Source organism: Centropristis striata, chromosome 13 (assembly GCF_030273125.1).
Source record: "Centropristis striata isolate RG_2023a ecotype Rhode Island chromosome 13, C.striata_1.0, whole genome shotgun sequence".
Classification (NCBI taxonomy): domain Eukaryota; kingdom Metazoa; phylum Chordata; class Actinopteri; order Perciformes; family Serranidae; genus Centropristis; species Centropristis striata.
Genome location: NC_081529.1, coordinates 5,493,404 through 5,504,468, shown reverse-complemented (window position 1 = coordinate 5,504,468; position 11,065 = coordinate 5,493,404). Strand labels below are relative to the sequence as shown.

The window sequence follows — 11,065 nt, the reverse complement described above, 5'->3', positions numbered from 1 at the left end:
TATCAAGAAATAAGAGAACGCCTCAATCCTGCATTTGATTTCGCTGATTTCAACTTTAAGCAAATCTTCAAATGATTTTCTGAAATGTGTGACACCCCTACCAGTTACAGTACATTTTTGCCAATAATTTCATGCCTCGCCTAACCTCCCACAACCTTATTTTGGGAGTGTTGTGTATGTGATCTGACCCTGCTTGATGATTGTACTTTTTTGTTTTAGTTTGTGTACATGTCTTAGCGCAGTAGTAACACAAATGTTCAGTGAGGGAATACAGCTTAAGACTCACTCAGGCTACTTTTGAGGAGGTTTCAGTCAGATTTTTGATGGAATGATTTTTAAAAAAAAGTTCAAAACGGGCTAACGTTAGAGGGTCAGCGTTTGCTTACAACAAAGGCTAATATTAACATGTTACATTTAGTGTAAAAAAGAACGTAGCAATTAAGACGAGCAGCAAAAACGTATTGTACCAGTCGTGTTTGGTTGCTTTGATGTCACAATTTGAACCAACTAAACCAGCACCAACACTAGGATTAGGTTTACATCGGTCGAAAAGGGGTACGATATGCCGTCACATTGATATTTTCCCTTTCTAAAAGTGTTGTCTTGCTCATGTTTGCAATCTAGCTGAGGAATATATCTCTCGCCCTCGTTATGATGACTGATCAACTTCCTGGTAACAGCCAACTGTATCAAGGTAACTTAAGTGCATGTAAACGCATCGAATGTATCACACATTTAGGATACAGAGGCTGACTGTAAAACTGACCTTCCCTTGATCTCTCCAGCCACTGACTGATTCATTCCATTTCGTAAAGTGACGTAAGACGCCAGTCAATGTGCAATTATGAGCCTGGGTCAAATGCAGGACGCCTGTGAAAATGGGAGTGTGTGTGTGTGTGTGTCTTACATGTGCAGGCTCTTCTGTGCCTTTGCGGCCTCATCCTTGGAGCTGTAGCATACCACGGCGTTACCGTGCGGCAGGTTGAGGTGGAATGTGATCAGAGGGCCGTGCTGCATGCACAAGGTCCTCAGGGTAGAGCCGTCAATCTGTGAGCCAAACAGATCAAAACAGACACACACAGACAGGATAAATGGGGACAGCTGTTGGCAAATATCATCAGCAAACGTGTCCTGGAAGAGTTTGTTGAATATGAACTGACAAAACAACTTTGAATAAAGTTACGTGGTGCAGGGAGCTATTTCGGATGCCCTGGTTCTGGATCCCAAAATTTTTTTTCCCCACAGACAGAATGCTACAGAACAGTTCTTTTATGGTTTTAATCATCATGAAACTCTCGTGGTTGAATCATCAGGCCAATGTATTAACAGAACCGTGTCAGAAAATATCTCAAAGGTACAATTCTGTGTACCGGTACATAAAAAAAAAAATTAAAATCAGTTCATTTTGGGTTCAAGTTTTGGATTAATTCAGGTAACATGGCATCATGTTTCCTCCTCAACTACAACACATTTGCTGGCATTCTGATTGGCTCCTCCTTCATGCTAAGGGCGGCTGATATTCAAGGGTATTGTCATATTCAGAACCATCTGCCATGACAAAATAACTTAAGTGTGATTTCTCAGAAACAAAGTTGAAATATTGAAAGCTGCTGCCCATAACAAAAACGTATGCTGTACCTGAGGTGTGAGATTTTTCAGAACAAGCCATTGGGTTCTCCCTGAGCTGCTGCCGTCACCCCAACTGGAACCTGCCGATACAAGTGGGAGGGTTCAGGTTAGAGGTGTCCTCCAGCCATACAACATCGGTGAAATAACAGTTTGCCTCATACTGAATAATTGCTCATTAATATAATGTAATATAATTAACATTCCTTTCTCCACACAAACACCTAGAACAAAAGAATACTGTTACTACTACTACATTACTACAGGTAGTTCAGTATGTGTGTGTCTCCCTGTGCTCTCACCAGGTGTGTATCTGGACTCAGAGGAGCCCCACCCCCCCAGCCTCAGGGCTGAGCCGTCCCAGCCGGAGGAGGCAGAGCTGGGCTTCTGGCTGGTGAGGCCGGGTGGTGGTCTGGAGGGGGCGGCCACAGACAGGGCCTTGGGAGGCAGGGGGACCTTCCACAGCTCATGGGCCAGGGAGGAGTTGGACACAGAACCGCCGCCGGGAGACCACTTTGACTCACTGGGTCTGGCTGCGAGGAGAAGGAGAGCAAAGGGAAACTTTACACCCTCCTGTCCATTCTCACACATCTGCTGCTTGTTCATATTTTTAGCAAATGTAAGAGTCTAAAAACATTAAAATCGAAGGGAGAGAGCATGGTGTAATGTTGAAGAAACAAACTTTGTTCAGATCAGCTAGACAAACCTCTCTGCTGTATGCAAGCTGTATACAACTGGAAAGGTCTCCAACTTCTTAAAATGACCTCCTGATTTGGATTCTACTTCCAGATTAAGGATTGTTGTCTTTGTTCTCCCTTCTATTTTAAGTTCAGGAACACATACCTGAAGTGCTTTGTGCTGTACTGGTGAGGGAACCGCTGTGGCTGGAGGCACGAATGGATGACCAGGCACTGTTAGAAGGCATCGTGGTGTTCAGTGATGAGGATGGCCCTGAGAAACACAAAGAAGGGTGAGCGCCTGTGAGAGGTTGGTCAATAGCGTTTTATCAAGTCTGAATTTAGCGTCATATCTGCTCATCAAACATGACACTGTTCAGTTGAAGCTTTCAACATTCTTGTAGTAACAAAAAGAAATAACTGTAACCAAAAAAAATCAACTTTCTGATATTTCAGCTGAGATTTTAGGCCCAGAAAGAAAGAAAATAAAAAACTGAGAAATGTTACTGTAGAAGTGCACAGAGCTAAGTCAGTGTCCGCTGTCGTGAAATATTCAAACCAACCATCAAACCATGAAATAGGAGGTGCAAAATGCTATCAGAAAACAAACTAATAAATCTTTAAATTGACATGAAAGTGGTTTGCACCCTTAATACAAGCTGAAAAGCTTCACCAAAAGATAGAGTGGTGCCTCTTTCTTTAAGAAACCATCTTTGATCGGGCTTAGAACTGATAAAATCTGTTGATGACTGCTGTCATTAAAATGAAGCACATGCTTTCTAAATTTTAAAACACGGTTCATTACAAATAAAAAGGAAAAAAGAAATAAAATATGGGATAAGAGATGTTAAATATATTAAATGGAACTCTGACTTAATGTAACTTTGGCCTACCGTTGTTCCTGTCCCTGAGGTGGTCTGTGTCGCGGACGGTGTTGATGGAGAGGTTGTTGATGACACTGCCGGGGGTCACATAGGGGTCAGTCTCAGGGTCAATGTTGGGGTAACCTTTCCAAGGCTCCCCGGGCCGGAACTCTGCAGACACAAACAGGCAGTGATTAGCAGTTTTCAATGCAAACATTTTGTTTTTTTCCGTTCGTGCATGTGAAAAGCTTGTGTACCTGGGGGCCAGGTGACAGTGTTTCCATGGGGCGGGGGGGAATTGGCACGGGGCGGCCAGCCATCGCCCACCGAGCCCATTGATTGGCCGGGAGGACTCAGGGGAGATGGGCCAGGAGACAGGAAGTCATAGAGAGAGTCCTCCAGACGCAGCCCAGACGACATAGCACCTATGGGACGAAAACACACAAACATAAGACTTTCTTTGAGGCAGTCCATTAGCCCAGAAGCACATGAATACCTCTCAAAATAGATCATCACTGCAAAAACAACTATTATGGCACTTTTAACATATAATAAACACAGGTTCTTCTGTACCAGGTTTGCTGTTCTGCTCCAGAGGGTCAGTAGCCCAAAGTTTCTTCAGTCTGGACTGGGGCGGCTCTTTGTAGCTCACAGCTCCACCACCACTACTACCACCACCAACACCCATGTCCAGGGGTACATTCAGATTAGAGTTCAAGCCTGATGGGAGGGACAGGGCAGAAGAGAAAACAACAGAAATTCAGTCACCCTGAATTGAAATATTTGAAGGAATTCAACAGAAACATGTACATATACACAATTTACTTGCAAATATGGACAACTTAAGGTATAATCTTTAAGATATGGGGGCATATATTGATTCAATTTGTAATAACTCTGAATATGAAAAGTAGCTAACATACTTAAAGGGAAGTTGCTGAAGGATCCGAGAGCAGCAGCATCCTTCTGCATCTCAGGGGTATTGTGAGACAAGTAGTTATCCAGGTAGGGTTTGTGGGGTGGGGGCTGTTTCAACAGGGAGGGGTCCAGGTGCCGTGGCGGCTGCATCATTGGAGACGAACCAATAGGACGTGTCTAAGGACAGGAAGCAGGAGGTTAGAGAAAGGAATAAATGAAGCAATACCACCATCAAAAAAGGAAAAAGTCTTAAATTGTGGTTGTAAAGAAGCAAAATTCTAAACTTTTAGGCACACACACCTGTTCAGTGGGCCGTCCCACAGGCATGGCTCTCTGGCTCTGAGCTTTCTGCTGTTGCTGCTGCTGTTGCTGGAGGAGAAGACGCTGCAGACAGATAAGAAAAATTTCAATTAAAGCGGTTTTCTGATGTCTTATTTAAAATAACTCCAGTTTGATGGCGTTACGGCATGTTAGCTAGTCTGACAATCCTGCAAAGGTGATAACAGGAAATGCAGATAAAACACAGATGTTCAAGTGCATGCTTCGGTCACTCTACCTGTAACTGGTTGATCTGGTTGAGCTGTGACAGCTGGTTGAGCTGGGAGAGTTGGTTGAGCACAGCCACCTGCTGAGGGCCAAACAGAGGGTTCAGACCTCCGTTACCTCCAGGGTACTTCAACAGGGATGGAGGCACCTGAACACAAAACAAGATTTTGGTTCTACATTTTGCTTTTCGGTGCAGTGGCCTCTGAATGACATCAAAACAACATTTTACGTGCACATTCTACCTGAGAGGGCAGGATGGGTGGAGGCACTTGGTTACGGAGGTTGGGTTGGGGGGGGACCTGGGACTGGGGGCCGCCACGGCCCTGTGCTACGCTGCTGCCACCCATCATAGGGTTTACATTCTGAGCAGGGAAGACACAAACACACACAACAGACTTAAAAAATGTTTCTCATTCCTAATGACCACCAAGTTAACTCACTGGCAAGTACAATCATGAATTCAATTTTAGATAAAGGTGGGAAAATACATTTCTGTTGGGAAACCTTTTCCCAGATAACATGATTTTCTGACGCTCAAGACCTAAAGACAGCATCCTCTTCCTCCTTTCACACTCACCTGCCGAGCGCCCCCGGGACTAGAGTGGGCAGGAGATGGCCCAGAGTCGAGACAGGGGATAGGCAGAGCAGAATTGGAAGCGGAAAAGCTCATGCTTTGATTGGAGGACAGCTCGTCAGAAGCTGTGTTATTGTAAGCAGAGGGGGAAACTGACAGCTGCAGAAGCAAGGCCGGGTGCGCAGCAGATGGACGGCAAGCACATAGGGACAGGAAGCACATCAGCAGCCAGAGAAGTGCACAGAGGGAAGGAGAAAAGAAGAGAGAGAGTTAATTTTGGAGAAGAAAGAGAGAAAGAAAGAGCAAAGGGATGTGAGGACAGAGGTGCAAAAAGGGAGAAGAGTGTGTGAACACAGGAAAGAGTAAAGAGTATAAGAAAAGGTAGCAATAGGGAGGAAGGTGGTATGAGAGGTTGGGAGGCAGAAAGATTGAAAAAAAGAAAGACAAGCAGCTTTAAGTGAAGAAGGAAGAGAAGCAAAGCCAAAGAAACCCACAGCAGCTTCGTACAGTACTACAAAGGGAATGAATCACGACTGCAGAATTATAAATCACGAGCAAAACTACTGATTGTTGTACAAATTAACCATGTACTTGTGCATATTTCATTAGCTTTTGTTGCTCATACATTAAACCGCCTAACTGATCATTCATAATGATGATGCAAGCGAAACATCCCTTTCAATAGTCCTCACATCAGATGCAGTGTGTTCGAATGACCACTGTGGGGCGCAACAGGGCTGAGAGAGCACTACCCAACCAGACGACTCTCTTCCACTCCACACCTACCTCATGATCACCCCAAATGGCAGAGTAATTATCTAGCAATGTCGTTTTTACACAGCGGAGGGAGTATATTACCAACCTATTAAGTGGCGGTGCAACACACCTGCTGCTCAATATTTGTTCCTGTGGTCCTTTTTCATTGTATACCAGTGAAACTGAGGTTTCTGCATACCTTGTCATAGTAAGGGCTGCGATCCATGGCAGACTCCTTGTGGAGCTGGTGTCGAGACCCAGGGTTCTTCCCCATTACTCCATTGTAGTCTCCCATGCTGCCCATGTCCATACGCTTGTCCTGCACCATCCCTGCTCCTGTCTTCATTGAGTCGTCAGGAGAGTCTCTCTGTACGGGGAGAGATTAAATATTTGTTTACAAAGACAGAAAAGCAAAAACATTACACGCTTTCAACAAGGAGGATTAATACTTTTGAAAGTTTAAAACAGTCACAAAAAGATGGATGATGCACATGAAAAAAATTGGATGCAACCACAGCTTTAAAATGGACAGGTGTTTCCTGGTGGGAACTACATGGCTGATTAATGATAGTCGTCCACAAGGCAGATTACTTATTACTTACCACTTATTATTATAGTATTTCACTATAGGGCCACTGCACTTAACAATGTTTTTTTATTTTATATTTATGTACTTTTTCTTTCTCATGCAGATGCTGCTGTCTTGTTAGATGCACTAAAACAAATTCATTTTGTTTTTTGTATAAAGTATGTTCTTATTTACCTGTGGGGATTCATTGAGTTGCTACATTACTTAATTTAAGTGTGCTGCACAAAGTGATCTGCTTAAGTAAACAGACAGTGCAGACAACAGTGTTAAATAAATGTAAACTTGAAAAGTTCAACAATTTTGTCCCATATTTTATTATCATTTAACTTTTCTATTAAATATCATCATTAGCCATTGAAAAACCCATATTGGTCCACCGCTACACCCAACTATTTAGACATGCAGAATTCTCAAGTGAAAGAGCAAGAGGAAAACAATGAGAAATAATACTTACAGAGAAGTTCATGCTGTTAAACTGGTTGATGAAGGGTTTCATCCAGGGTTCATCCTGTTTGTTGACTGGTTTGTTCATCTGAAATGCAACAGACAAAGAAAATATCAATTGGAGACACTTGGAGCATTAGCAGGGTTTCATTTTCAACCATTTGCCTTTCTAAGTGTTTCTGCAGAAAAACAAATAATTTCAGAAAAATATTTCTGTTGAAAATAACTACAAACTTTAACCCAAGACACTGTTTGCTTTAATGTGAGTTATGTGGTGAGAGCACGGATCAATAAATTCCCAAAAGCCATGGTGGACAAACCTTGTTGGAGCCTTTATGCTTGTAGTTCCAGGTGTTTTGGTCGTGGGACCTGTTATCCTGTTGGCTGTTGCTCCACATGCCGATCTCCACCTCCTCCTCCTGGTCCCAGCTATTGCCCATGGACGCCTCCTCACCTCCCCATGTCTCCATGGGCTTGGGACCTGGAGTTACAAAAAAAAAAAAGGGAAGGACCAAGAGAAAAAGTGAAGACCAACAAGTGATTGTTTATGGTTCTATTTGCTCATTTCAATTCTCTTTCCTGCCACTTTGCACTTAAGTCTGAGTTCAAGGTCAGACTGCTGATTTGCTGAATATTCATGTTCATGTGTGTGCTTACCAGGCTTATGTTGGTTGCCCCATCCAGGCCCAGACTCTCTGTTATCTCTGCCGGGCTCCTCCCAGCTGGAGCTGGTGTCCATGGGCTTTCCCCAGGCGGATGTCCCATTGTCAACTGACACAGGCGGAGGAGCGGGAGGTTCCCATGATGAGGACTCCTTCTTCTGGGAGTAAGTCTCACCCCAACCTGCAGAAAAAAAGGAAGGTACCCATTAGAATGAGGATATACTTAATGTGGTGTTGTCTTGAACCATTTCTATATTTATGCTTGCAATTTTGGCTGAATATCATTGTTTTTACAACCCTCAAGGTATAAGGGTGTACAAACAGGTGGGTTGGTGAAAATGTAGTTTTACTACAGGTGTCTGCTGGCAAGATCTATACATCTATACTTTAAGTATGGCAGTACAACCCTATGTCCAACTACATATTATTACAGTTACTGCATGTGTCATGAAGTCACATTTAGATATATTTAATTATTTTATGTTTTTTTTTGTAAAATAGATTGTTTTGACTCTGTATCACAGCTCCCCCATACAGAGCAGCCATGCTTGTTTGGAGGGATGGCTGCATCATGTGGAAAAAGTGACATCAATGTCCCTATTTTAAATATGTAGATACTATCTTCCTGTAGACCCGAACCACATTTTTTATTATTTACAGTGATGCGGCAGGTTTGCATTGTTTTTCTCAGCTGCAATCAGAGAGCAGAGCTCGGGGAGAGAGCCCTGCTCAAGTGCCTGGGGAACCCCGCGTCAACTTGCTTATGCAAGTGTTGTTTACTTTAACTCTTGTGGGTGAGCAGACGTGCGAATGGCCCCTATGCACTTTCAAATGTGAGCCTATGTGTGTTCAAGTACGTGTGCAAGTACGTGTGCAAGTATGAGTTCAAAAGGCTCCCGTTACAGCTGACAGCCCAGACCTGCTACTTTCACCCTCCACAGGAGGCGTTTGGTGAGATGCCAGGGATACCTTGCTGTAAAAATAGGACAGATCATGGGGTGGCCTCAGGCTCCAGTGTCCCTCGTGTGACTGGGCATGCTCGCACACAAGTATTTGCACATAACAACATGAAGAAACATGCACACAAAGCTAAACCGAGGTGCAGAGCTAGCTGTATATGCACAAATCGGTACATACATGCATCTTATTAGGCAAATGTACACATTTGCAACACACAAAACAGGGTTGCAAGTGCATCTGCACGGATGCAAACAAACACCAACTGACGGACTGTAACCCTAGCCTCTATCTATTACTCTGTTTATGTAGGTGCATCAGTTGACCTAAATAAAAAGGTGGACAAGAAATGTAATGCGTGCTGATGTGTTAATTTTTGTGTCTGACAAGTTGTCAGTTTTAAGACTAATAAATACACCATTTCTAAGACAGAATCATCCAATATTTTAAAACGTTTATTTTTACATTTTTACACTTCAGTGTTCCGCAAATAAAAAACAAAATCGGCTAAAATGAATCAAAAATCTAGAACCTGATTAATTTTCTCATTACAGGAGCTGGTTAGTCTGCCCCACCCATCCCAGCCATCCACTTTGCTGCTCCAGTTAGCTCGCTCGGCAGCTACCCTGAATAACCCCAACCACCCCCCTCCCTCTTTTCCCCTTCTCAGCCCACTTCTACAGAATAGCCGCCTTACTCGTTTTAGTTTTCCCATCTTACATTGGAACCATTCCTATTACTAAGTCACCAGACCTCCTCCTCTACCACTCATAGTCTCTCTCGCTTTCTTCCTCTCAAGCCCAACAAAAGCCAGTGTTTCTACAGCAAGCAGAATTGGCGGGTGAGAGAGAAAGGGAGGAGGAAAAAAAGGCGAATGAGAGAAGAGAAAAATCGATGCTCTTAGCATTCCAAAGGGATGACTCAACCGGCTTTACAAAAAAGCCCTCAACACAGACAACACCGTAGGGAGATGGGGAAGAATGGCTGTACGTGTTTGTTTTCTCTCCATGATTCTGTCCAAATTGTGTACGCTTTTGAATACATTTGTGAATGCGTGTGCATCCACACTTTTTTGTGTGTTTGTACTGTCTAAATCCTTTTAAGACTTTATTTCAGCTATCTCAAAAAGAGAGTGTGGGTGGGACTTGCACCTTTATATCCATTCAAGGCTCACAGACTGCACCAGAAGGCTTGCACTTACACGCTTGTACCATTTTAGATATTGGCTCATGTTCTAGCATTTTTATATAAACCTCAATATCAAACTAAACAAAAAACAAAATGTTATTCTGCATGCTAATCCACCCAAAGTCAGTACTGTTGTCAGAACTGTGCATTTGAGAATCAGGAAGCCAAACTTACAAATCAATGGATACATTGTCAATCAAGAATTTAGCGATGAATGTATTTCTGCAGGCTTAAAACCACTGAAACATGTTAACGATGACAAGATCCGTGTTAGCCTTGTTGCCACATCTATCTGGGCATAAACTTCAAAAGGAAGCAAGTGTGACTAAGCGATGTTAGAATTGTAATCATCTTTTTTTCATATGTATGCACCAGTGAGAGGTGCCTGAGCAATTGCACAACTGTTTTTGTTTATTCCGCCTATTTGTGTGCTCATAATAAAAGTTGTGTGAAAGACTGCCTGGATGTCGAAACTGTTTTTTTTTAGTTTAGCTTAATCATTACTTATTTGGTCAATGTATAGCATAGATTTCTCAGTTTTAGCAATAAGTAATTAACAGTGGGGTTGGCTGTTTAGCTGTGATGTGAACCATAAACGCGCTGTTTTGTAAACAACGTGTAACGTTATTGAGATATATGATAACATATGAGGATAGAAGATTTCAGCCAAAATCACCCAGCCCTAGTAAACAGCGAATTAATTGGTCTTAATCCGTCTTAAACATACAGGCATGTATGTGCCTAAATTATGTGAATTATTGTTACGTTCCAACTCACCAGAAGTACAGCTTTTGTCCTGGGCCATTGGCTGAGAAGGATGCATCGAGCTGCGTGCTGGGTGGGACTGGTGCTGGGACTGGTGCTGAGACTGGTGCTGAGACTGGTGCTGGGCCTGGTGCTGGGCCTGGTGCTGGGCCTGGTGCTGGGCCTGGTGCTGACTGGATGGGCCTACAGCCTCCTGGTCTGATTGGCCAGTCCTGTTCCACATGTTTACAGAGCCGCCGCTGTATTTACCTAAGAAGAAAGTTCAATTACATGTTGAGTCCATGAAACAACTGCAACTTTCATGGGATTTTGTTCAGGCTTTGCAAAAGAAATTCATCGTGGGCTGAGTGTTTACCAGGGTCTCCCCAAGCTGCTGTTCCATCATCGATCTCCATCCTTCGACGGACAGACTCTGGAGAAGGCTCTTCCCACCCAGTTGCCACTTCCTCCTTCTGACCTACTGTGGGCATGGGGCCTCCCAGCCAGCCTGGTGGAAAAAT

At 43.4% G+C, this 11,065-nt stretch overlaps 1 protein-coding gene across 2 annotated transcripts in view; it reads right to left on the bottom strand.

The window, feature by feature from the left end:
* The window catches only part of LOC131983167 (trinucleotide repeat-containing gene 6A protein-like), a 37,954-nt gene that overhangs the window by 6,005 nt on the left and 20,884 nt on the right, over positions 1 to 11,065 (bottom strand). Inside the window, exons 9-26 of one of the 2 annotated variants that reach the window (XM_059347817.1) lie at positions 10,921 to 11,052; positions 10,578 to 10,814; positions 7,651 to 7,836; positions 7,314 to 7,474; positions 7,004 to 7,081; positions 6,160 to 6,327; positions 5,208 to 5,363; positions 4,873 to 4,992; positions 4,641 to 4,778; positions 4,385 to 4,468; positions 4,090 to 4,261; positions 3,740 to 3,886; positions 3,424 to 3,591; positions 3,197 to 3,337; positions 2,470 to 2,577; positions 1,929 to 2,159; positions 1,639 to 1,709; positions 908 to 1,047 (exon numbers count right to left, since the gene is read on the bottom strand). In XM_059347817.1, coding sequence (XP_059203800.1) covers positions 908 to 1,047; positions 1,639 to 1,709; positions 1,929 to 2,159; positions 2,470 to 2,577; positions 3,197 to 3,337; positions 3,424 to 3,591; positions 3,740 to 3,886; positions 4,090 to 4,261; positions 4,385 to 4,468; positions 4,641 to 4,778; positions 4,873 to 4,992; positions 5,208 to 5,363; positions 6,160 to 6,327; positions 7,004 to 7,081; positions 7,314 to 7,474; positions 7,651 to 7,836; positions 10,578 to 10,814; positions 10,921 to 11,052 — 2,638 coding nt within the window. The remainder of the gene's footprint in view (positions 1 to 907; positions 1,048 to 1,638; positions 1,710 to 1,928; positions 2,160 to 2,469; positions 2,578 to 3,196; positions 3,338 to 3,423; positions 3,592 to 3,739; positions 3,887 to 4,089; positions 4,262 to 4,384; positions 4,469 to 4,640; positions 4,779 to 4,872; positions 4,993 to 5,207; positions 5,364 to 6,159; positions 6,328 to 7,003; positions 7,082 to 7,313; positions 7,475 to 7,650; positions 7,837 to 10,577; positions 10,815 to 10,920; positions 11,053 to 11,065) is intronic. The other variant, XM_059347819.1, reaches the window with a different exon arrangement.